The sequence below is a fragment of the Maniola jurtina genome, chromosome 20, assembly GCF_905333055.1.
Source record: "Maniola jurtina chromosome 20, ilManJurt1.1, whole genome shotgun sequence".
NCBI classification, from domain to species: Eukaryota; Metazoa; Arthropoda; class Insecta; order Lepidoptera; family Nymphalidae; genus Maniola; species Maniola jurtina.
In genome coordinates this window covers 1,604,454-1,629,873 of record NC_060048.1, presented here as the reverse complement: position 1 = coordinate 1,629,873, position 25,420 = coordinate 1,604,454, and the positions used below count along the sequence as shown (strand labels likewise).

General features: G+C 37.5%; 2 protein-coding genes across 2 annotated transcripts; both read left to right on the top strand.

Annotated features, from left to right (window-relative positions):
• The first annotated feature begins 5,951 nt into the window (after positions 1–5,951).
• Positions 5,952–23,280, top strand: LOC123875823. Its single transcript, XM_045921870.1, has 4 exons — positions 5,952–6,022; positions 6,453–6,618; positions 7,489–7,648; positions 23,172–23,280. Exons 1-4 carry the CDS (start codon positions 5,975–5,977, stop codon positions 23,278–23,280), a joined length of 483 nt encoding a protein of 160 aa, XP_045777826.1. The 5' UTR covers positions 5,952–5,974.
• A 701-nt stretch (positions 23,281–23,981) lies between these two features.
• LOC123875822 lies at positions 23,982–24,677 on the top strand. Its single transcript, XM_045921869.1, has one exon. It carries the CDS (start codon positions 23,982–23,984, stop codon positions 24,675–24,677), a length of 696 nt encoding a protein of 231 aa, XP_045777825.1.
• Positions 24,678–25,420: the final 743 nt, after the last annotated feature.

Sequence of the window (25,420 nt, the reverse complement as noted above, 5' to 3'; positions counted from 1 at the left end):
TTGGAATGAGATGATTCGAATGCCGCATCCTTAAAACGCTCGATTGAATTCAATCTTACCTCAATGTTCCTTTATCCAAGCGCCCTACGAGATTTGTGGGCGAACCCGATTAAATATCGGTCGCGGGTAATAGCGGACATTTGTAGTTGCTCCCCGAATATATTGCGCGGAGCTAAGGAATGTGTGTTGACCCCAATGTTGAGTTGTTTAAGTTTAGTCTAGTCATGTTTAAGATACTAGGCGAAGCTGGGGCTGGTCGCTAGTCCATACTAATATTATAAATGCGAAAGTGTATCTGTCTGTCTGTCTGATACCTTTTCACTGCCCAACAGCTTAACCGATTTTGACGAAAGGTACAGAGTTAGCTTATATCCCGGGGATGGTCATAGGCTACTTTTTATCCTGGAAAATCAAAGAGTTCTCACCGGATTCCTAAATACCCATCCGCGTAACCGATTTGCCTGAAATTTGGAACCGAGGTAGCTTGCGTCCCTGAAAATTGAAAAGAGCAACTTTTATCCCGGAAAATCAAATAGTTCCCACGAGATCTTTAAAAACCTAAATCCACGCGGGCGAAGTCGCGGGCATCCTCTAGTACTAAATAAAATGTTTTAGAATATACGTACTTTAAACTCGTTCGTTCGTTATTTCCGTTCACTCGTCTGAACTTAGCAACAAAACGTAATGCAGCAACGGGAAAGGCATTTGCCGAAATCGAGGCGCGTTTAGGCAAAACAGCACCCGAATGTATGCAAACAGCTAACAAGCACCTCCGCAAACGAGCGTGTAAACGCTGCGTTCCGACCGCTCAAGTTGTTTAACTACTTGGATATATTTTTACGCGACTACAGCAAAGCCAAAAGGAAAGGTTTTAACAGTTTATGTATGTATGTACGAGTATGTAGATTTGTATTTATGTGTGTTCCACCGTAGCGCCTAAACTAGGTACTGAGTCAATTTTGATGAATGAGGTGTCAATCAATTTGCTATTATGGTGTGGGTGACATAGGTAATATTTTATACGAAAAAAACGACCTGACGGATGTTACATCAAAAAAGTAGTTGGGTGCAAAAAGTTTTTTTGCTTGAATCGAATCGAGTTATCGAATGGGATATCAAATAAAAGAAGAAAAAATTATGGATTTATAAATATAAAATACATACATATACATTATACAATGTTAAAATACACCGAGCGACAGAAAACAGTTTTACCATATATATGGCTATCTATCGGCAGTTTAGGATAACGGTACCTGAATGTAGTACAAACAGTTAACAAGCACCAGCACAAACGAGCGTTTACACGCTACGTTCTTGGCAAGAAACATGGTAGAACATTCTTAACAGGGCTCTCTCCGTCACTCGTTTCTACTCGTTTCATACAATCGTAGTTCCAATTTCATTTGAATACTAAGCAACCAAAGTCCATGAAATTTTGCAGACATATTCTAGAAACTAATATCTGTGTCTGTGGTGTTTTAGATTTTTCTAAAAATATGTAGTTTTAAAATTACAGGGGCTCCAAGATTTGTATGAAAATTTTTAAGACCGCGTAACTTTGAAACCAAATATTTTAACAGAAATCTGGAAAACCACAGACATAGATATTAGTTTCTAGAATATGTCTGCAAAATTTCATGGACTTAGGTTGCTTAATATTCAAATGAAATTGGAACTACGATTGTATGAAACGAGTGACGGAGAGAGCCCTCTTAAGCTTGAAGGTTTTCTAAAGTATAAAAGCTCCGTAGTTACTTACTACCAAATTACTGTAAATCTTATTACATTTATCGCCTTTATAATATTAGTGTGATTTAGATTTTAGTACAATTAGAAGCTTTAACGTTTTCAAATTAAATTATTGTGCTCGAACTTGTGAATTTTCATCTGCAACTTCAGTTTTAAGAAAATATTTATTCGCTTTGTAGAGCCAGAAGATATTTAAAACGCCCGTCTGTCAAAACACCCAAAAAGATACAAAACAGCGTCTCTTTTCACAACACGAGATAATAATAGGCTACGATTTTGCTTCTGTACACAAAGCTGGAATAATAAAAAAAGAAAAATTCCAACGAAAACAGACAATAAAACTCTAGCACCCCTCTGCGACCAATATCCCGAAGAAATAAAGTAAAGCATGAAATTTTTATTAAAAGGGATCGGTGCTTCGAATTACAAAAATGTTATACCTAATATTTTTTCAATCATAATAAGATTAAGAAAATCAAAAGAAAACTTCTCAATCTTAACAGGGCTCTCTCCGTCACTTACTCCATACAATCGTTGTTCCAATTTCATTTGAAAATTAAGCAACCAAAGTCCATGAAATTTTGCAGACATATTCTAGAAACTAATCTGTGTCTGTGGTGTTTTAGATTTTTCTAAAAATATGTAGTTTTAAAATTATAGGGTCTCAAAGATTTATATGTAAATTTTTAAGACCACGTAACTTTGAACTCGAATATTTTAACAGAAATCTGGAAAACCACAGGCATAGATATTAGTTTCTAGAATATGTCTGCAAAATTTCATGGACTTTGGTTGCTTAATATTCAAACGAAATTGGAACTACGTTTGTATGGAGCGAGTGACGGAGAGACCCCTCTTAATGAGATTAAAAGTTGGAGATAGGTAAGCGATGATAGACTAGTGATAAGTGGTTAAAGACTTCAAACTTCTGTAACGATTTGTAACTTTTCAGACTTATGTACCGTCTAAGCAATTAAAAATCACTTACGGTGGAAAACATCGGGAGACTTGTATGCTTGAGACTTCTCCATAATGTTCTCATATGTGTGTGAAACTAATCTAAACCTGTCCAGCGTGGTGGACTACGATCAAAAACGCCTTTTTGACCAGCGTTTTAGGGTCTTAACCTTAAAAGGAAAAACGGAACCCTTAAAGGATCACTTTGTTGTCTGTCCGTCCGTCCGTCCGTCTTATAACTAAATAAAAATCGGTCCATTCGTTTAGAAGCTACGATGCCACAGACAGATACACAGATACACACGTCAAACTTATAACACCCCTCTTTTTGGGTCGGGGATTAAAAATATATTAATTTGTAATCTAGTCAAATTACTATTCAGTTTCCCTTATGGAATTCTAAAACAGAAATCATAACAATAAAAGCGTAATAGGGGATTCAAAAGCGAGGTGTTATAGCCTTTTTAAGAGCCTGAGGTGCTTCCAGCCAATTTATTGAATCGCTCATTGCCCCGTAGCGACTTCTAAAATTCCAAAGACGAAAAGAAAACAATAGTTGTACCTAGTTGTACGTAGAAATAACAACAGTCGTAGAAATATAAACTGGAACGCGAGTTTTATAGTTTTATAGGTGGCAGGTGAAATATAAAATCTTCGAGTGTGGGAATAAGTGTTTTCGTTTAAGTGCTTAGTTTTAGAAACTACAACATAAGTAGGTACAGTTATAACATACATAATTACAATTACTTATTAATGTATATGTATATGTACTTGCGCTACTTACCTACCTCTAGCATCTATAAATTTCTTTTGCACCATTTTGGATGCCTGGTAGGTGGGTGTTTAGAATTATCGTAGCTTTAGTTTTAATTAATTAATTTATTATTGACAATCCAAAAGTGTACGAATGATGCCCAATATGATTAAATGATTTGACTTTGACTTTGATTTGAATTGAAAAGTAGCTTATGTGTTAATCCAAGGTAAAATCTATCTCCATTCCAGATTTTAGCCAAATCTGTCCAGTAGTTTTTGCGTGAAAGAGTAACAAACATCCATACATACATACAAATTTTCACGTTTATTATATTAATAGGATTTTTTCAACGTAGATGATAATATAATTTCCATTTTCAGCGTCGCATCGCGTGGTCGGGCGAATGTGTTGGTCTGTGCATGATGAATGTAGCTGTCGCGGTGTCTCGTCGCGAACTCTGCTCACAGCTGCGCCTGTACCGACCTGACCTTTACAATGAAGTTAAAATGAATGCTTTATTTTAAATGTCATTCTTTAAGGTCACGAGTTTGCTCAAGCTGAGTTTTGTAAGTGCGAGTCAGACTCGCGCACTGAGGGTTCCGTACTCGGGTATTTTTTCCAAAATTTTGCACAATAAATCAAAAATATACATTAAAATAAATAAATGTTTTAAAATGTACAGGTAAAGCCCTTTCATATGATATCTCACTTGGTAATAGTAGTGATCTTACTTTGAATATTGAAACACATTTTAATTTTTTTTTAAATGATGTAACCACGAATTCGCGGTTTCAGATGAATTCCTGTTTTTGTGCTATAATACCTACCTACCTGCCAAATTTCATGATACTAGGTCAACAAGCATTACCCTAGATACCCTATAGGGTTTCTTGACAGACGACGGACGGACGAACGGACGAACGGACGGACGGACGGACGGACGGACGGACGGACAGACAGACAGACAGACAAACAGACAGACAACAAAATGATCCTATAAGGGTTCCGTTTCCTTTTGAGGTACACAACCCCAAAAAAGGTGAAAGCAAATGAAACTTTATTTTCTCTGCAAATTAAAGTAAATAAAAAGTACTAGGTCTAATGAAAAGTGAATTAGCCATTTTTATAAAAATATTACATCAGCAGAAACCGTAATTAACGCTTTATAATAGCCGAGCTAACGAAAAAACTTCGTCATACTAAATTACGTTTGCAGTTAAGTAATTAGAAAAAGCCATCGGTTTAATAAAGGTTACACTATTTTTGTCTGTGCAGTACTTTACTGGTCATTGAAAAACACGGCTTGCCTCATGGACAAGAATAATTATAAACTTGATGTTTTTTCAACTGTAGAACCTTTGAACTATGTTTTAAAACATGTAGGGTTATCTTCTCTTACTCGGGACAAAGGGAAGATACAATATTCTTGGTCTTACGGCAAAATCACTCTCATACTATCCCTTTTATCCATCGCCAGTATCTGCAACATCTATATTAAAATTCAAAGTTTTATGAGTCCTGGAGTTTTGAACTTCTATAATTCCATTCAGATTTTTCAAATCTTTAGCTATTGCCAATTTATCATTGACCTTTATTCCGTTTACAAGTACAGAAAAGATTATTTGGAGTACTACTCGCTTTATGAATATATTGATAGAGTACTTGGTACGCCACGTTATACCCAAATTAGAAGTAGTGTTCTCAAAATGTGCTCTTTATATATTTTTATCGGTAGTCTATATATATTAGTGGATTGCATTGCTTGTGTCATAAGTGTCGGCTGGATTAAGACTATTGTCTATTTTATCGATTATTTCTATGTTAGCCTTAAAGTTATCAGCGCTTTGGACATGATTTCTCATGGCATTCAACTTTTGTTTCGCTTGAAAATGATTGGCTATTCTTTAAAAGTTTTGTTCAAAAGTGATGACTTTAAACTTGGTAGATTGAATACTGTAAATAATATTAATCGTTTAGATAGTTTGAAAATCGTTTGCTACAATCACTGTGACGTTATTCTATGGCTTAGGCGGTGCTACTTGCTTCTGTTAGAACAGTGTGACTTTTTTAATAATGTTTATGGAATCAGGGTAAGCAAAAGTAACTGGAAGTTTCTACTATCAATTTTATAGACTTGGTTACATTATCCATACTAATATTTCAAATGCGAAAGTGTGTCTGTCTGTCTGTCTGTCTATCTACGGACAAAGGCTACTTTTTATCCCGGAAAATCAAAGAGTTCCCACGGGATACCTAAAGACCCATCCACTTAACTGATTTGTATGGGTACCGCAGTAGCTTGCGTCCCATTAATCGAAATAGGCAACTTTTTATCCCGGAAAATCAAACAGTTCCCACGGGATGTATAAAAATCTAAATCCACGCGGACGAAGTCGCGGGCATCCTCTGGTTATTAATGAAGTCTATATTTTTATGATGTCTATTGATTTATTAAAAAATGTATTATATCTGCAGATTCTTGTAAGCAATTTCATATTTTTATTCGATATGGTGATGCTGATGAATTTAACCATAAGGCACATGATGGGAACTGTGGTAAGATTTTGAAATTGATGAATTAAGATACTTAAAAGTACCTAACTAAATTACTTTCAAAATTATCCGTTCTTAAAACCTCATTAATTTTAATTAAATAAATAAGAATAAAATTGTTTGTAGGTAACTGCTGTGTTCATGCATCATTTATCTAAAGGTGCCCACGCACTTGAACTGAACTGCAGCAGAACTGCGCGTCGCGTCAGCAACCCGCACGATATTCTCTCCAGCCGCGCCGCGCGGCAGTGACGTACGCGCGTCGCGCAGTTCAGTTCGAGTGCGTGGGCACCTTAATGCATGCCTTCCAAGTTTTAAATCTTAAAGTATTTTCATATAATGTATATCAGATAAGAAATCTGTATGGTAGTTGGAGAAATTATTTTAAGTATAATTTTTAGAATGTCATTACAAATTATTGTTTATTTAGCAGGTGACAAATTATGATGTTCGGTTTATATCGATCGTAGCAACTTTGATGGGAATTTTTACCTATCTGTGCATTTTACTCAATGGAATGAACCGTTGCGAGCAATGTTATCGAGAAAGTGAGAAAATCATTAAATTGATCGACGATTTGATTATAAATAAGAAAACTGGTAAGTTACCGTTTGGCGACCTCCCTGGCGGAACAGTAAGCGCTGTAGTCTTATTAGTGGAAGGTCCCGGGTTCGATTCATTACGCCTACGCGAACGTTCACGCCACGCAAGCGGTATGCCATGTCTCATACAGTTCCATACATTACAACGCAATGGTACGCTCTACGTCTACGCTTATGCAACGCTTACGCAGCCTGTGTGAACGAGCTCTAAATGGAGACTATAACTAACCATACAGGTATAGTATAACTTCCAGGCTAGCCCACTTCCATCTTAGACTGCATCATCACTTACCACCAGGTGAGATTGCAGTCAAGGGCTAACTTGCGTCTGAATAAAAAAAACTGTAGTGTACCGAGAAAGAGATGGCACGAAAACAATGTAGCCATAACATTAAAAATTAATTAAAAGCGTTTTAAAATAAACTAAGTATGTTAATGAACAAAATTCAAATAAGTACCTACATATTTAAAAAATTGCAACTATCCACATAATAAAAAAAAATACACACACAGGAAAAATAATAGCATTTCCTATTTAAGCTAAAAAAATAGATTTTGGGGCAGGTTTTTTTCTGTAGTTTTTTTTATCGAACATTGTTTAGGAGGAATTTACAATTAAGACCCAAAAAGCACATTTTGAAACTTACTTGGTAACTAGCGGCGAAGAAAAACATAGTGAGGAAACAAGTATGAATGAGAGTTCTCTTTGTACTCAAAAGTGTGTGAAGTCTGCCAATGCACACCTGGCCAGCGTGATGGACTACGGCCTAAGCCCTTCGTATTCTGAAATGAGACTCGTATTCATTAGTGTGCTGGTGATGTGTTGTTGATGATGATGATGATAAAAACTATTTAAATTTTTTCCAGGTAACGAAGAACGTGATTCCCTCAAGGACCTGAAGTGTCTCATCATCACCAGACCTGTCAAGTTCAAAGCCATGAACTTCTACCGTCTGGATTACCCTTGCTTCGTCTCTGTGGCTTCTGTTATTATCACCTATACCATTATTCTGTTGCAGAGTTTAAAGTAATTTACCAACTTAAGTTTTTTTAACCCCCGACCCAAAAAGAGGGGTGTTATAAGTTTGAAGTGTGTATCTGTGTATCTATGTATCTGTCTGTGGCACCGTAGCGCCTATACTAATGAACCGATTTTAATTTAGTTTTTTTTTTTGTTTGAAAGGTGGCTTGATCGAGAGTGTTCTTAGCTATAATCCAAGAAAATCGGTTCAGCCGTTTGAAAGTTATCAGCTCTTTTCCAGTTATTGTAACCTTCACTTGTCGGGGGTGTTATAAATTTTTAATTTACACTTGTTTTATTCTTTTATTAACTTTTAACACCTTTTTCCTGGACATAAAATATACAGCTACTCAACAATTAATATTTGAAGTATTTTTTAGCGTTCCGTACCTCAAAAGGAATAAAGGAATCCTTATAGGATTACTTCGTTGTCCGTCTTTCTGTCTGTCCGTCTGTCCGTCTGTCGTGTCTGTCAATAAAACCTATAGAGTACTTCCCGTGGACCTAGAATCATGAAATTTGGCAGGTATAGGTAGGTCTTATAGCACAAGTAAAGGAAAACCGTGAATTTGTAGTTATATCACTAAAACAAATTAAAATGTGTTCATGAATAAATAAATAATTAGCATATTCAATTTTCAAAATAAGATAACTATACCAAGTGGGGTATAATATGAAAGGGCTTTACCTGTAGGTACATTCTGAAACAGATTTTTATTTATTTTTCTGCATAATAATTTTTCATTGGAATATGTCGGAAAAAGTAGATACCCAAGTAGTGAACCCTCAGTTTGCGAGTCTGACTCGCACTTGGCCGGTTTTTAATCCTATGGGGGCTCTTTGACTTTTCCGGGATCAAAAGAAGGCTATGTTTACATAAAGGTACCTAATTATGCCCCGTGATGCAAGTTACCTCGGTACCAATTTCGTCAAAGTTGGTTAAACGAATGGGATGTGAAAAGCTAGCAGACATATAAACGGACAGACAGATAGACTGACAGACACACATATTATAAGATCATGACAAATATAAAGTGTATAAAGTATTAAAATAATAATGCGTTTAAGTATGATATGCATAAGTACTAACTTTTCTGTGTTACAACGTTGTTTCTGATTTGCATACAGAGCGCGTCCGTTGCAGACAAGTCGCACGACTTTTTTATTGTACTCTGCAGACTATGAGACGAGTCTTTGTCTGTTTTAATTAACATGCTACATCGAGTTCAAGATATCGTCGAGTTTATTCTAAAACAGTACTTTGCTTCATTTCTGAAGTTTTAGCTTAGTAGTAAGTCAAAAATATTAAAGTTATTTTAGTTTTCGGACTAGAGTCTGTTACTAAGTAGGTATCTACGTCGAATTACCTTTATGTACGTAGACTACGTACCTATTCAATTATGAAAAGTACTTGGAATATTTTGACTCTGAATTCACGAAACTAAGATAAAAGTGACCTTAAGGACCTCTAAAGTTAAGTCAATCCAGTTTCCTGTCATGGGTTAATACTGCTTAACCAGTAGGTATGATTGATAGTTGCCCTACTCGTCTAGCGATATAGATCTGCGACGAAGGGACTATAATATTATTATATACTTCTTTTTTAAACCAAGTGTGTGTGTGTGTATGCATGCGTGCATGCGTGCGTGTGTGTGTGTGTGTGTGTGTCGTAACTCGAAGTTGGTATATTGTGACTGGCAATTACGAAACCCCTAATTCACCGGCCGGACACGCACTCGCAGACCTCCATAGAATGCCATGGCGCAACATCTTTAAAGTTTAAAAATAAAAATAACAACTTCACTTCACTCCGTAGGTACGGGTTGGAACTTATAAACAACATTACAATCAATCAAGTTATCGATTAAAATAATGTAGTTTCAAAGCGCTTAATACACGCCCGAAGATTAATAGTAGTTGATGTCTACTTGTTTCGCCAGCGCTTTGTAGTTGCAATCATTAAAATTACATTAGCAATTCTCGATACCTAATACCTATCCAGTATTCATACCCTTATTGTGATGGCGGATTAGCTGATGCTGAAACATGCAACGACACCAAAGCAGAATCTAAGTGATAATCACGTGATAATTAATAAATTTCCATCGCACATTGGTGGTCTGTAGTTTTGAGATCGTCGGGTTCCATAGTTTCGTATTCGGTTTAGTGCGTTAATTAAATTTAGTGATCGGGACGTAAATGTGAATTCACAAGAATGGATAGTGAGTACTATCAATTATTAAGACCGTGTTTCGATGTTAGAATTATTATTGAGACCACTCCACATAATTATATACTCAAACACGCACGCACGCACGCACGCACGCACATACATACCCACATACACACACCCACAAATACACGCGTACCCACACACACGCACGTACGCGCACACACACACGCATACTCAACCACCCAGAAACACACCCAAACACACGCACATATACTTACATAAATACAGCGAGAACCATACAGGTTGGTGCGGCAAAGAAAAAAGAATTTTAGGTCCTAGGATGTCAAATTTTCGTGAAAATGCACTTCTACACTAGTATTATGAAATCTAAATTTTCTATTTTAATATTGTAAAGAGGTGAAGTTTGTGAATTTACATGTTGATTACAAGGTTAGATGATTGTATTGGATACAAAATCCGATCCGATTTAAAAAATCTTTTGCAAGTAGCCGGGGCTTCCAACTGCCCATTGCCACTTCAGCTTCGCAACCTGCTAAGTCGGTTTTGTTCGTTCTCCTACGGATCTCCTCATTTCTGATTTAGCATAGCTCTCTTTAACTTCTTAAGTTTCAAGTGTAAATTAAAAATTTATAACACCCCCGACATGTGAAGGTTACAGTAACTAGAAAAGAGCTGATAACTTTCAAACGGCTGAATCGATTTTCTTGGATTATAGCTAAGAACACTCTCGATCAAGCCACTTTCCAAACAAAAAACAAAATTAAAATCGGTTCATTAGTTTAGGAGCCACGATGCCACAGACAGATACACAGATACACACGTCAAACTTATAACACCCCTTTTGTTGGGTCGGGGGTTAAAAATAATACTTTTCACCAGTATAACGAAGTCTCATAATTAAAATTAAGTAAATAAACATAAACAGAGCGGAAGAAAATTACTTGGTTAATATTAAAAAAAGCTTCTCTTCCTTAATGAAAGTGTAGGAGATAATCCAGCGTTAATCCGATGCGAGTAGAATTATGAGAAGAATTTTCTATTACTACCTACCTTATGAGCTCATAATCTACGGGGACTTTTCATCCATTCCATACTAATATTATAAATGCGAAAGTGTGTCTGTCTGTCTGTCTGCTACGTTTTCATCGCTCAACCGCTGAACCGATTTTAATGAAAGGTACAAAGTAAGCTTACATCCCGCGGACGGACATAGGCTACTTTTTATCCCGGAAAATCAAAGAGCTCCTACGGGACTCTTAAGAGCCTATCCGTTAAACCGATTTATATGAAATTTGGTACAAAGGTAGCTTACGTCCCGGAAAATGACTTCGGCAACTTTTTATCCCGAAAAAGCAAAGAATTCCCACGGGATTTTAAAAAACCTAAATCCACGCGGACGGAGTCGCGGGCATCATCTAGCACTTAAATAAAATAATTAGGTATAATCTTTGTTATGCGCGTGGTAATTTCCGGCAAATTATTTCAACGTTTTTATGCACATACTTAAATAATATTATATGGTCCTGAAACGAAAGCAGAATGAGCGGAATACAAACGCTGAAATTAATGTAATCTATGTAAGTCGATAAGCTTCTTAGCAAACATTGTTATGTTTAACCGACTTCAAAAATAGTAGGAGTTTCTCAATTTGACTTTATGCTTTTGTACATATGTTTGCTACGCGATCACTCCGCCAAATATCAACCGATTTTGATTATTCTTTTTTGTTTGGTAGTTCATACTTCAGAGGTGGTCTCATTTGAGTATGGCGAAGATTTAATGAATATCTTCGGAGATGGAGTTCAGAACACTTCAATGGATAAGAGTAAATTGCTCGCGATCGGTGTAATAACTTAATAAACAGTAGGTTTCTAACCAGGCAAAGGATATGTTATTATTGTGTGCCACTAAAATAGGAAAAAAAAAAACAACTGACTTCAATAACTACAAACACTAAAAAGTAAAAAATTATTTAATTTACTACCGAATATATCCATACTATAATATTATAAATGCGAAAGTGTGTCTGTCTGTCTGCTACGTATTCACGGCCCAACCACTGAACGGATTTTAATGAAAGGTACAGACTTGGGATACATCCCGGGGAAGGACATAGGCAACTTTTTATCCCAGAAAATTGAAGAGTTCATACGGGAATAAAAAAAAACCGAAATCCACGCGGGCGAAGCTGCGGGCATCCTCTAGTTATGATACAAGAGTTCTATAATGACATTTTTTGGAGTCAGTGCCAATGAGGTGCTAATGTGGAGTCACAAACAATCTGTTTGTGTGGCTAAATGGTACGGAACCCTAAAAACGAAATCCACGCGAACAGTCGCGGGCATCAGTTAGTGGACAGTAAAGAAAAACAATAATACTTGCAAGCACTCATCAAGTCATTAGTATAGTGAGCTAGCTCTCCTTTATAAATTAGTAATTGCTTATCCGGGCAAACTCAGCTTTAACTAATCTCGAGATGTAATTATTCATGAAATCCTGTAATTATCCCGGGCCAGCCAAAGCAGAAAATGGTGATAAGCCGGCAAGAAATTAAGGGGTTTAACACGCTGGTTAAAAAAACGCTGCGATTATTATGGTATTGCTTGTAAAACGTTCTGTTTCCAATCTGGAGATTTATATACATATAAGTTCAAATTCTTCATTAACATTTTTTTACAATGAAAAAGTTTTGATATTGTTATTAACTTTCCCGACATAACTTGTTTAAAAAAGACTCCAAAGACACAACCACAATTTTTCAATTTGGTATTGTCATTATCAGCATCATTATCAATCGATAATGTCTGGACATGGGTCTCTTGTAGGGACGTCCACGCGCCAAGTTTTCGGTTTTGCGCCGCCTTAATCCAGCGCCTCCCTGCGACTCGTTTGATGGCGTTTGTCCACCTAGTGTGGGTCTTCCAACACTGTGCTCTCCGGTGCGAAGTCGCCAGTTTAGCACCTTCTGACCCCAACGTCTATTGATTACGTAAAGATATACCTACTTGTAAGTAAATTGTCAGTTTTGCGACACCACTTAGGAAGAAAAATTCAAAAATAAAATAAAACGCCGCGTTATTTTTCGGTAATGTGGAAACGGCTTTAAGGAAATGAAATCTTAAGGAAAGAAATAAATTCTCACGATGAGTCGTTAAACGTAACATTTAGAAGTGCGACGGTCCGTGAGCCATCGATTATGACTTATAAAAACTTTCTTTTGTACTAATAAACATTGTTGTCCTACATTTTTAGGGTTCCTACCTCAACAGGGAAAAAGGAACCCTCATAGGATCTCTTAGTTGTCAGTCTGTCTGTCTGTCTGTCGTATCTGTCAAGAAACCTATAGGGTACTTCCCGATGACCTAGAATCATTATATTTGGCAGGTAGGTAGGTTTTATAGCACACATAGCGTGAAAAATCCGAAAACCGCGAATTTGTGGTTACATCACAAAAAAAAAATTGAAATGTGGTCATGAACAAATAATTTTGTATTTTCAACTATCAAAGTAAGATTACTATATTACAAAGTGGGGTAAGTGGGAATAATTTGTGTTGATGATTGGACATAATTGAATCATTAAGTGAACTCATCGTTATAACGAAAACATTTTTTTTTAATTTTAAAAATTATTTACTTTTTCTTTAGTTAAAAGTCTACGTTTCCTGTTATTATTTTGCTAATTAAACTTGAACCATAACAACTGGGAAGCACTACAACACTAACACTAACGAAGCTGAATTTCCAATATTCTCAATTTAACATTAGTGATACTTAGTGGCACAATCCATTTGCGTTAGCCAAGCTCGCACTTATGACAAGTCGCACAACAATAAGTTGTTATTACAATTTTTCAAAAACCAAATAATCACAAATCAATAATGCAAATCAAAAACTATTATGCATAAAAATAAATAAAATCGCTTTAGAATGTACAAGTAAAGCCCTTTCATATGATACCTCACTTGGTATAGTTATCTTACTAAACCGAGTTTCTTGCTGGTTCTTCTCGGTAGGAAAGGCATTCCGAACCAGTGGTAGATGCTTTTGACGATTCAAAAGAACTTGTAAAAGTCTAATTGAATAAAAATATTTTGAATAAAAATATTTTGAATTTTGAATTTTTTTGAATTTTGAAAGTTTAAATACATTTTAATGTTTTTTAGATGAATATGTGGTTAACATATTCACTCACGGTTTTCGGGTTTATTCCTTTACTTGTGCTATAAGACCTACCTACCTGCCAAATTTTATGTTTTCTAGGTCAACGTGAAGTACCTATAGGTTATCTTGACAAACACGACGGACGGACGGGCGGACAGATAGACAGACAACAAAATGATCCTATAGGGTTCCGTTTTTCCTTTTGAGGTAAAGACCCCTAAAGATGAAGGCAAAACCAAAAGTCGCTAGTACGCTTAAACCCTTAGACAAAGTGAAAGCAAATGTTTCCAACCAATGTGTTAACATCAGCGTACACTAATACGCTATTAATATGAATGCGTTTCTGACATGCAATTTGGTTGTGTAAAGGCTTTTGCACTGTCTGTTGTTGTTAGTGCAATCGATACCTAATATCGGCTAATATCAGATGCAGATGAGATTATCGGTTGCATTGATTTCGTTGGGCATTGGAATTAATTTCCTCTTTACAGAATCGCTTTATTAAGTAGCCTGGTGGGAGGATTCGGCCGTGGCTAGTTACCGAAACCGTGCCGCCAAGGAATTAAGCGTTCCAGGTTCCAGTATGATGCCGTGTAGAAACCGAGCTGTTGGTGACCATGTCTAGGAGTTTAAAAAAAAAAATAGTGAGCAAACGAGCAGGCGGGTCACCGGATGTGAAGTGATTACCGTCGCCCATGCACATTTGCAGCACCAGAGGAACCGCCAATGCATTGTCGACCTTTTAAGAGGTGTTAAAAAAATATAGGTTACTAGCTGATAAACGCGACTTCGTTCGCGTGGATATAGGTTTTTAAAATCCCGTGGGAACTGGGAATTCATGGATTTTCTGGGATAAAAAGTAGAATATGTGTTAATCCAGGGTATAATCTATCTCAATTACAAACAGCCAAATCCGTCCAGTAGCTTTTGCGTGAAACAGTAACAAACATACACACATACACACCTACGTATGATTAGTAGGTATGATTTAGGCTTCAGTAGCCAATTAGAGCAAGTGAGTCATCCGAAGGAAGGGCGTATAAATAAAATTAATCTAATTGAATCACTCAAGTGATTGACGATAATTAACGGGATAAGGGCGTGACCAGCGATATAAATGTTCCACTAGATGCGGCGCTTCATAGTATAGCTTATTTTCAGGAACTTTTTTTTTATTCACATACAAGTTAGCCCTTGACTGCAATCTCACCTGGTGATAAGTGGTGATGCAGTCTAAGATGGAAGCGGATTGACCTGGAAGGGGTATGGTATGCCAGTTTTTACTCTAATACTCCTTTGGATTCTACATGGAATCGTACTGGAACGCTAAATCGCTTATCGGCACAGCTTCGTCAGTAGGGTGGTAACTAGCGATGGCCGAAGCCTCCCACCAGAACAGACCAGAAATTTAGAAATTATAAAATTCCAAACCCCTGCCGGTAATCGAACCCGGGACCTTCCACTAATAACTAATGAGACCAAAGCGCTTACCACTGCGCTAGGGAAGCCGGCGAATTATATAGGGAGGGAATATATAGAAAGGATCAAGATTATTGAAAATAGTTTAATTAAATCGATATTTGACTCACTCATTATTCGGCTCATTCGATGTCATGCGATCTGTTGCCGGGAAGCCATTTTGGACGGATTTGATAAATACGTGCGTATGACAGTTTTTAAGTCAGTCTTGTTGGAACATATTGTACTTGCTAAGAAGTGCCGCATCTAGTGGAACATCTATGTCGCTGGGCGTGACACACATCAAAGGCGGATCCGGCGCGACGCCGATTGATTAGATGGTACAGTGATAACGTTTGTGCAGACTTTAGTCGCCTTAGAGACGTAAGCTGAGTATTCAATCATTATCATCATCATCATCAAACACGACAACAAACAAGATAAAGTTGAAAACTAAAACCCGACTGCGATCATCTTAATAAACGCTGAAGTATTATAGAAAAATTGTTTTTCTGTCGCTTGGTATATTTTAATGTTGTAGTACATTTATATTTATGAACTCAGAACTTTCTCCTCTTTCATTTGATATCCCACTCGATACAATAGCAAAAAAAAAATTTGGAGACCCCCAACTTTTTTTATGTAACATCCGTTAGATCCATTTTTTTCGTATAAAATGTAGCCTATATCACCCGGACCTTTACGACCAATCGATTGACACCTCATTCATCAAAATCGGCCCAGTAGTTTGGGCGCTACGGTGGAACACACGGAATCTGGATACAAACATACATACATAGACTGCTAAAATCATAACCCTTCCTTCTCGCTGTGCCGCTGTCGGGTAAAAATTAATAGAGTTTCATGAAAACTTGTGATTTTTCACATAGCAGAATATTCGCAGCGATGCACTATAACTATGACATAAGCTGTTCCTGTTCCTATTCCAATCCAATCCAATCCATCAGCCTGTAAGCGTCCAGCAGTGGACGTGGCTGTTCCTATTCGCACATCACACTAATATTATAAAAGAGAAAGTTTGTATATGTGTGTGTGTGTGTATGTTTGTTACTCCTTCACGCAAAAACTACTGGACGGATTGGGCTGACATTTAGAATGGAGATAGATTATACCCTGGATTAGCACATAGGCTACTTTTTATCCCGGAAAATTAAAAAGTTCCCACGGGAATTTTAAAAAACCTACATCCACGCGAACGAAGTCGCGGGTATCAGCTAGTTGCTATTAAGTTTCCGAGATTATAACAAGGCGTTGCGAAGTTTTATGACTGCTCATAAAAACGACAGCTGTCCGATGGGCTTTCATTACGCAGTAGACATTGCCACTAAAATAGGTTATCCATCAATGTCTCTAGCGTAATGGAATCCAGATTGGAATATTATTCCAATCGTATCAGAATACTATTTCTAGGTCATGAATAAAATAAAGAATAGTTTTTGCTTATCACGATTGTTTTATAACTAAGCTGCTGTTTTTTGTCCAAAAGCAGCTAATTCCAATAAGTAGGAATTTCGAAAAAGTTATAAAAAAATTTAACCGACTTCAAAAGTGCTGAAAAGTACATATCAAGTTGTTAATTTTTAAATTGGGTATTTCAAAACAATTCACTATAAACCCATGAATAAAAATCAAAACTTACAACAGGCAGATATTATTGTAGACTAGCTGACGCCCGCGACTTCGTCCGCGTGGATTTAGGTTTTTCAAAATCCCGTGGGAACTCTTTGGATGTCCGGGATAAAAAGTAGCCTATGTGCTTATCCAGGATATTATCTATCTCCATTCCGAATTTCAGCCAAATCCGTCCAGTAGTTTTTGCGTGAAGGAGTAACAAACACACACAAAGCGGTGTTAGCCTAGTGGTTAACACGTCAATCTCATATTTGGAAAGTCGGGGGTTTGATCCCGGGCACGCATCCCTAAGGTATTTAAAAACGGTGTATCATGGTCACCCTACACTACACACTTACGCACACTATCTTCAAATGTCCTAAGCATATAAGCGAAATACTTATATCCATTCTCAGCAGTTTGGGGAAACTTAGACAGAATTTAGATTGAAATTGCTCAGTCCTTTCTAAATGTCTTTGTTTTATTGCTTTAATAGTTTTTGTCTCTTTCTCTCTCCAGTGTTTCCATCTGAGTAGTGAGTATGTCTGTTACTTTTTTACGGCTAATCCGTTTAACCAATTAAGACGAAGTTTGGACGGTATTGGATAGTTTGTATCCTGAAAACGGACATACGCTACTTATTTTTATACTAGTAAATGAAAGTTCCTTTTTTTTAATTATTAGCCTGCTAATCACAACTAATATTTTCCTTTCCCCTTCAACTAAGCGTAAAGCTTGTGCTAGGAATTGGTACGACAATAATGCAACGGGTGAGGTTTGAACCGCCGACCTTTCGGAATTCAGTCAGCTCCTCAACCATTGAGCTATTGAGGTTTTTTTTAATATGTGTTAGCTTTTCTAATAACTTATAAAAATAGTTAAATTATAACGCCCCTTTTGGTCTAAGCTTACATATGTTATCGTCATCATCATCAATCAATCAATCAATCAATTTATTTATTTGCTGATACAGGTCATCATCCGATAGACGTCCAATGCTGGACTTGGGTCTGTGGTGGGGACTTCCACACACCATAGACTTGCACGCCGCGCCGCCTGAATCCAGCGGCTCCCTGCAACTCGCTTGATGTCATCTGTCCATCCAGTGGGGGGTCTTCCAACACTGCGTTTTCCGATGCAAGGTTGCCAGCAGCTTGGGACCCCACCGTGTTGTCAAAATACATAAGTTTCCTGCCAATTACCACTTCAGCTTCGCAACATTTCCCAAGTTGTCCCACTAGGACTCGAATTCCGAACTTTTCGCGTGCTGACAAGTTCACTACAAACAAATTGCATTAAAAAAGTTGTCAAATTCCTAGAAATTCTGAAGTTTCAAGTTGATTTGCATTCTTCTAACTTTCAACTTGTAAGTACCTATACTGTTCAAAATCAACTTAGTTTAACCAGTTTAAAGTAAAATTTGCCGAGCCAAAGTTTTATAGAGTATCATTATTTTATCATCTTCTGCCACCCTATGTTTCGAAGTTGCCGATATAGTCTAAGACCCACTGTACTGTAAGTTGTTTAATAATATGAATACACTAACTGATGCCCGCGACTTCGTTCGCGTGGATGTAGGTTTTTAAAAATCCCTTGGGAACTCTTTGATTTTCCGGGATAAAAAGTAGCCTGGGTGCTAATCCAGGCGATAATCTATCACCATCCTAAACAACCCAATCCATCCAGTAGTTTTTATATGAAGGAGTAACAAACATACACACACACACATTCACACAAACTTTCGCCTTTATAATATTAGTGTGATTCAAAAGTATGTGAACCATAAATAAATATGTATAATAATGATATATAATAAGTTACCTGCTTTTGAAATGTTGGTATACAGAAGAATGTTGAAAATCTCTTGGGTACAGCGTGTCAAGAATGCAACAATATAAGGGTTCTTTTATTCCTTTTGAAGTAAGGAACCCTGAAAATAAAGAGTACATAGGGTCGTAATACTCCTTGACTGGTTTTTTATAAAATCATTTTGAAAATTAGTGAATTTGTCAAAATAAGTTGAAAATTGAATCCATTATTGGAACTGGTGGTTTCAATCAGGGCTGCCGAACTCATGTGGTGTACATTTGTTATTTATTGCCTACAATTAAACTGAAATACGTTAAAATTAACAGAATATTCATTCAGCGCTTAATGGTGGTTACATTTTGGCTTGATAGCGGTAACAACAATATAAACTCATACGAAACATTAACTGCTATCGAATTAGAATGAAAACTTTAGCGAAAAAGTTAGCATTGAACTTCGATCTGATTTTAAGTGACGATACGGATATGAAAACGGTTTATTAGCTAACAGTACCCAATTTTTTTAACGAATCCGGTAATCTGGTTCACGAACAAATAATAGTGTTTTCAACTTTCAAAGATTATAATATACCAAGTGGGGTATATTATAATCTCAAGGACTTTATCTGTACATTCGGAAACAGATTTTTGTTTATTTTTATGCAAATTTTTTAATTTATCGTGCAAACTGTCTAAAAAATACGAATGTAGTACGGAACCCTCGTTGCGCGAGTCTGACTAGCATTTGGTCGGTTTTCATTTGACGATTCGTTCCAGAACGCGCAGCCGCTTCACAGCATGGCTTGCAGCAAGGAGTTAGATAAACCTAAGCTTAAAATAAGATCTTATAAAAGCTAAGAATTAAACTTAAAGTAAGGATCTACTTACGCTTTAGGAACAAAACTTGGATTATGCCTAAGTTGTCTGAAACAAGTTTCAAAGTTACCTACATGCAATCAAGTTTGAGGGAAAGGGGAATATTGGTCGTTTTTAAAAATCTATCAGGTAAATTATTCTTCTCACAAGGGAAATTTGGTGTAAGGGAATAACAGGTAGGTATAGATAAGCCTATGACTTTGATATTGATAATACAGGCTTTGATCTCGAATCACGTAGTAAATATACGTATCATTCCCGCATTCAATGATATCCCACGTGACCACAATAATATTATCTTATACCTTCTTAAGAGGCTGTTTCGGAGGGTTCCCATTCAATTCAATTCACAAAAAACAAAGATATCAATGGTGCGTTTCCACTGACGCGCAGCTAGGTAGAGTGGAGCGGAGCGGACCGTGAATTGTACAATCACAGTGCTCGAAATCTCAACTCCACGTGACTTTCAAATAAAACGTAATGAACACGTTAATTTTTAATTTAATTGAGTATTAACACAGTTAATACTTAATTAAATTAAATTAAAAACATAATATGGTCCCGAACTAGACAGGAACGGAGTCGAGCAGGCTGTGGTGCCGAGCAGAAGGCAGAAGGCACGAAGCGGCAGCTAGCGGAGCGGTACGGCGCGGCGGGTAGAGTATATCGACGGCTTAGAGTGAAAACCTCGTAAGTGTAAAAGAAGTAACTTTTCAGGAGGAAGAAAAAACTGCATGCTGTAAAATTAGAAGCGAGTATTTACGAGTTTCTCATTTAATGTCATAGATGGCGTTACGAGTATCGAATCAACAAATTAGTCAGATCAGGATGTGCGTTGCGAGGTTTTCTTCCTAGAAACGCAATAAAATAAAGAGCAAAAATGCATTCCCGAGGTTTTCACTCTAAGACGACGATATAAAGACTGACCGCATGGCTCTAGTCTACTCAGCTAATCTCAGCTCCACTGCGTTTCAATGGAAACATTGAACTTTTAACTGCTCTTCTTTGCTCTACTCCGCGCGTCATTTTAAACGCACCCTAAGTTTTGACTGCTGAATAGATTGGTTATTAATTTACCGAGTGACGATGTCCTCATGGTTAAGAGTGGACGTCAGCTTCAGGGCGTCCAGGGTTCAATTTCGGGCACGCACCTCTAATTATAGACTAATGCGTTTTAAGCAAGTACATATATCTTGCTTTAATGGTGGTGAAACCTACTTGCTGAAGTCTGTCGATTTGCACTTCGTCAACGTGGTAGACACGTAAATCCTTCACATTCTGAGAAGAGACTCAGTATGCAGATTTTTTCACGATGTTTTACTTCACCATAATACAAGTGATAAGTGAGCTTGTTGTGGGCTCTTCTCAGACTGGGGCGCGTTTGGAACCCTCGTAGCTTTAGTTTTAAGTTTATTTATCACCACTATATCGTACAAAAACAATTTCGACCATCAAAAGGAGTACAATTGTACCTACTTTGAATAAATGATTTTGACTTTGTCTTTGACTTTGATATTTAATTGCTTTAACATATATCGCCGAAAAGTCAGAGATCGGTAGGTCTAGAAAGTAATTTAGCTACGTACACAACATAACTGACTATTTTCTCCCACTTGAAACAATTTTCATAGTAAATGAAAGGCATTCCTATGTCTCTATTTTCATGTTCGCATCCCGCACTTTATGTCTCGAGTTAGGAATTCGTTAAGGGCTCGTTTAGTTGGGAGTAATTACTCTTAACCCTTTTATCTTTGCTTTAAAACCTTGGACAGACACAGCGCAACGCGGTATTAGCTGCAGTATACGACAGGACGTCACCCGCCCGTAGTTTGACAGCTATAGGGTAACAGTCGCTAGAACTCTAATAGATTGGTTGACCCTCTGTCTATTGGTTGAAAAACATTGCTGCAGCAGGAATGCCATAGTTTAACTGTAAACTGCTGGAGATGCCTCTTAATCTAAACATGTAAAAGGCAACGCTGACTGACTGATCTATTAACGCAAAGCTCAAACTACTGAACGGATCGGGCTAAAATTTGACATGCAGATAGCTATTATAGAAAATCTTTGATAACACTGCAGTAATTCGGGTCAAAAGCTGTGTTAAGCTAGCACAACACTATATGTTTAATAGTGTATGAATACAGTACCTAATAAAACCGCATACAAGCGTGTTTCACGCTGATTGTGTTTCTTCCGCGACGCATTGTGTTTGACCGAAGCTTTAACCCTTTAATCTTGGCTATAAGGGCCCTTACAAGGGAACAAACGTCGTAGTCGCAAGGAATCAATTTGGTTCTGTTGTTTTATGCGCAATCCTATTTTCTCGAGTTAATGGCTTATTTAATGTCTAAGCTTTAAACCCTCTTCTGTGTTTCGGGGAACGATTCATGACACTCTATTGTTAATGGATTTTATGGTTTACTAGAGGTTGCCCCCGACAATCGTCCGCGTGGATTTAGGGTTTTAAAAATCCCGTGGGAACAGTTTGATTTTCCGGGATAAAAAGTTACCTAGGTCAATTATAGAGACGCAAGCTACCTCGGTACCCATAGAAATGGGTTAAGCGGACGGTTCTGTAGGAATCCCGTGAGAATCTTTTCGGGACTGTCCGGGATCGAAAGTTGGTAGCCTATGCCCTTCCCTAGGATGCAATCGATTTCATTAAAATCGGTTAAACAGGTGGGCCGTAGAAAGCTAGCAGACGAACAAACAGATAGAGACACGTTTGCTTGCATTTAAAATTTTCTATAGATTATATTATAAACTAGCCGATGCCCGCGACTTCGTCCGCGTGGATTTAAGTTTTTCGAAATCCCGTGGGAACTCTTTGATTTTCCGGGATAAAAAGTAGCCTATGTGCTAATCCAGGATATTATCTATTTCCATCCTAAATTTCAGCCAAATCCGTTCAGTAGTTTTTGCGTGAAGGAGTAACAAACATACACACACACACACACACACACACACACACACACACACACATACAAACTTTCGCCTTTATAATATTAGTGTGATTCCCAGTTGCAGCGGGAATGACATCGTATTGAATGGGAGAGAATGGAAGAGATTTAAACGCTTAATAGCAGTTATCGATGGATAATAACGTGCGGTCAGCTGGGTTTAATACTTACTTTGAGTGACTGATTAAAAATGTACTAGTCTTTTTTCATGCGTGCAGCCGGCTCTATCGAATTATAAGACGTTGTCACCTCAAAAACAAAGATATCAACAGTGCGTTTCCACTGACGCGCAGCTAGGTAGAGTGGAGCGGAGCGAACCGTGAATTGTACAATCACAGTGCTCGAAATCTCCACTCCACGTGACTTTCAAATAAAACGTAATGAACACTTAACACTCAATTAAATTAAATTAAAAAACATAATATGGTCCCGAAGTAGACAGGAACGGAGTCGAGCAGGCTGTGGTGCCGAGCAGAAGGCAGAAGGCACGAAGCGGCGGCTAGCGGAGCGGTACGGCGCGGCGGGTAGAGTAGACAAAGACTGACCGCACGGCTCTAGTCTACTCAGCTAATCTCAGCTCCACTGCGTTTCAATGGAAACATACATGTAGGAATCCCGTGAGAATCTTTTCGGGACTTTCCGGGATCGAAAGTTCGTAGCCTATGTCCTTCCCTGGGATCACAGAAAAAATGGTCTGTGCCTGGGATACAAGCTATTTCTGTACCTTTCATCAAAATCGGTTAAACAGATGGGCCGTAGAAAGCTAGCAGACGAAAAAACAGATAGAGACACGTTTGCTTGCATTTATAATTTTCTATAGATTATATTATAAATTCCCAGTCGCAACGGGAATGACATCGTATTGAATGGGAGAGAATGGAAGAGATTTATACGCTTAATAGCAGTTATCGATGGATAATAACGTGCGGTCAGCTGGGTTTAATACTTACTTTGAGTGACTGATTAAAAATGTACTAGTCTCTTAAAAGGTCTTTTAATATAGGTACCTCTTCATACCTCAAAAGGAAAAATTGGTCAAGTGCGAGCTGAACTCGTACAGGAAGGGTTCCGTACCATCGCACAAGAAATAATACCTTTTACTTATTTTTTTTTAATGTTCATGATAGCCATTTTGATATTATGTTTATTATTTGTTGTTATAGCGGTAATAGAAATACATTACCGCTACCATGGTAAATTGATGAGCTCAGCGGAACTGGAATCGGCTGCTCTATTGATGGAACTATGATCAATAATCTAAGCTATGCAGACGATATGGTATTGCTGAGTCCATCAATTAGCGCACTCAGAAAGCTCCTCAAGATATGCGAGACCTTTGCTGCGTCACATGGACTCGTATACAATGTGAAGAAGAGTGAGCTCCTGATATTTAAGAGCAAGGGAAACACTGTAGTCGATGTCCCACCCGTAACCCTTAACGGAGTTGCACTTAAGAGAGTGACTGAGTTTAAATATTTGGGGCACATTGTGACAGACGATATGTCTGATGTTAGAGACATTGAGAGAGAGCGTAGGGCGTTGGCGGTCCGATGCAATACTCTAGCCCGCAGGTTTGCACGGTGTAATAGGGAGGTAAAGCTTACTTTATTTAAAGCGTACTGCCAAACATTTTACACGTGCAGCCTGTGGGTGACGTATACCCATAGGGCCTACAGCGACCTACGTGTGCAGTACAACAATGGGTTCAGGGTACTGATGGGGCTGCCGCGCTGGTGCAGTGCATCACAGATGTTCGCAGAGGCTCATACAGACGACTTTTACGCAATCATGAGAAAAAGAGCTGCATCTGTGATGAGCAGAGTGCGCGGGAGCTCCAACAGTATTTTGAACACATTGGCTGCAAAGTGGGAAAACCCCTTTATGAAGCACTGGGTGTACATACATATGAACACCCAGTGGCCCCGAAGCTACATGAATTGAGCCTAATTTGACAATTAATAATAATGTAATTTAGTTTAGTTGAATTTAATTTGATTTAATTTATTTTAATTTAATTTAATCTAATTTGATTTAATTTAATAATTTAATTTGATCTGGTTTGATTTAATTTAATTTGATTTCATTTGACTTGATTTGATTTAATTTAATTTAATTTAATCACTAACATAGTTCATAAGACCCTGTTACTAACACTATATGGATGAATGGAATAGTCCGAAATAAATGTTTATTATTATTTATTATTAAATTATTTGACGATTCAAAAGCACTTGTAAAAGTTTATTTGAATAAAAATCTATTCTATTCTATTCTATTCTATTCCACATGTTCTGTGAAAATTTCAGCGCTTTGCCTATTACGGTTTACGAGATACAACAGCCAGCTGACAGACGGACGGACGGACAGCGGAGTCTTAGTAATAGGGACCCGTTAGCACACTTCGAGTACGGATCCCTAAAAAGGAACAAACAAATCTTTCCTCTTAAAAATTATAGCCATTGATTTTCTTTATTATCCAGTACACAGATATGGCAAAAGCATCCATAATTTTCACATTCTTCACGGTACAGCTAGTCAGTGGGGCACATTAGCATATTTCATAGAGTATGTGGATAAAAATGCTTTATAATGTCCCGGCTACATTAACGGACAACAACGCGATGTTCAACGGCGTTTCCCGTGAAACGTAGATGATCAACGTACAACGGCATTCAAAATGCCGT

What these genes read in the sequence shown, in the direction of transcription:
- LOC123875823 (XM_045921870.1), top strand. Translation starts at nt 5,975, where the DNA reads ATGGTGATGCTGATGAATTTAACCATAAGGCACATGATGGGAACTGTG. An exon ending in GGCACATGATGGGAACTGTG is followed by an intron (nt 6,023 to 6,452) that starts GTAAGATTTTGA and finishes TTTATTTAGCAG; the next exon opens with GTGACAAATTATGATGTTCG. An exon ending in ATTCTGTTGCAGAGTTTAAA is followed by an intron (nt 7,649 to 23,171) that starts GTAATTTACCAA and finishes ATGGTCCCGAAG; the next exon opens with TAGACAGGAACGGAGTCGAG.
- LOC123875822 (XM_045921869.1), top strand. Translation starts at nt 23,982, where the DNA reads ATGATCAATAATCTAAGCTATGCAGACGATATGGTATTGCTGAGTCCA.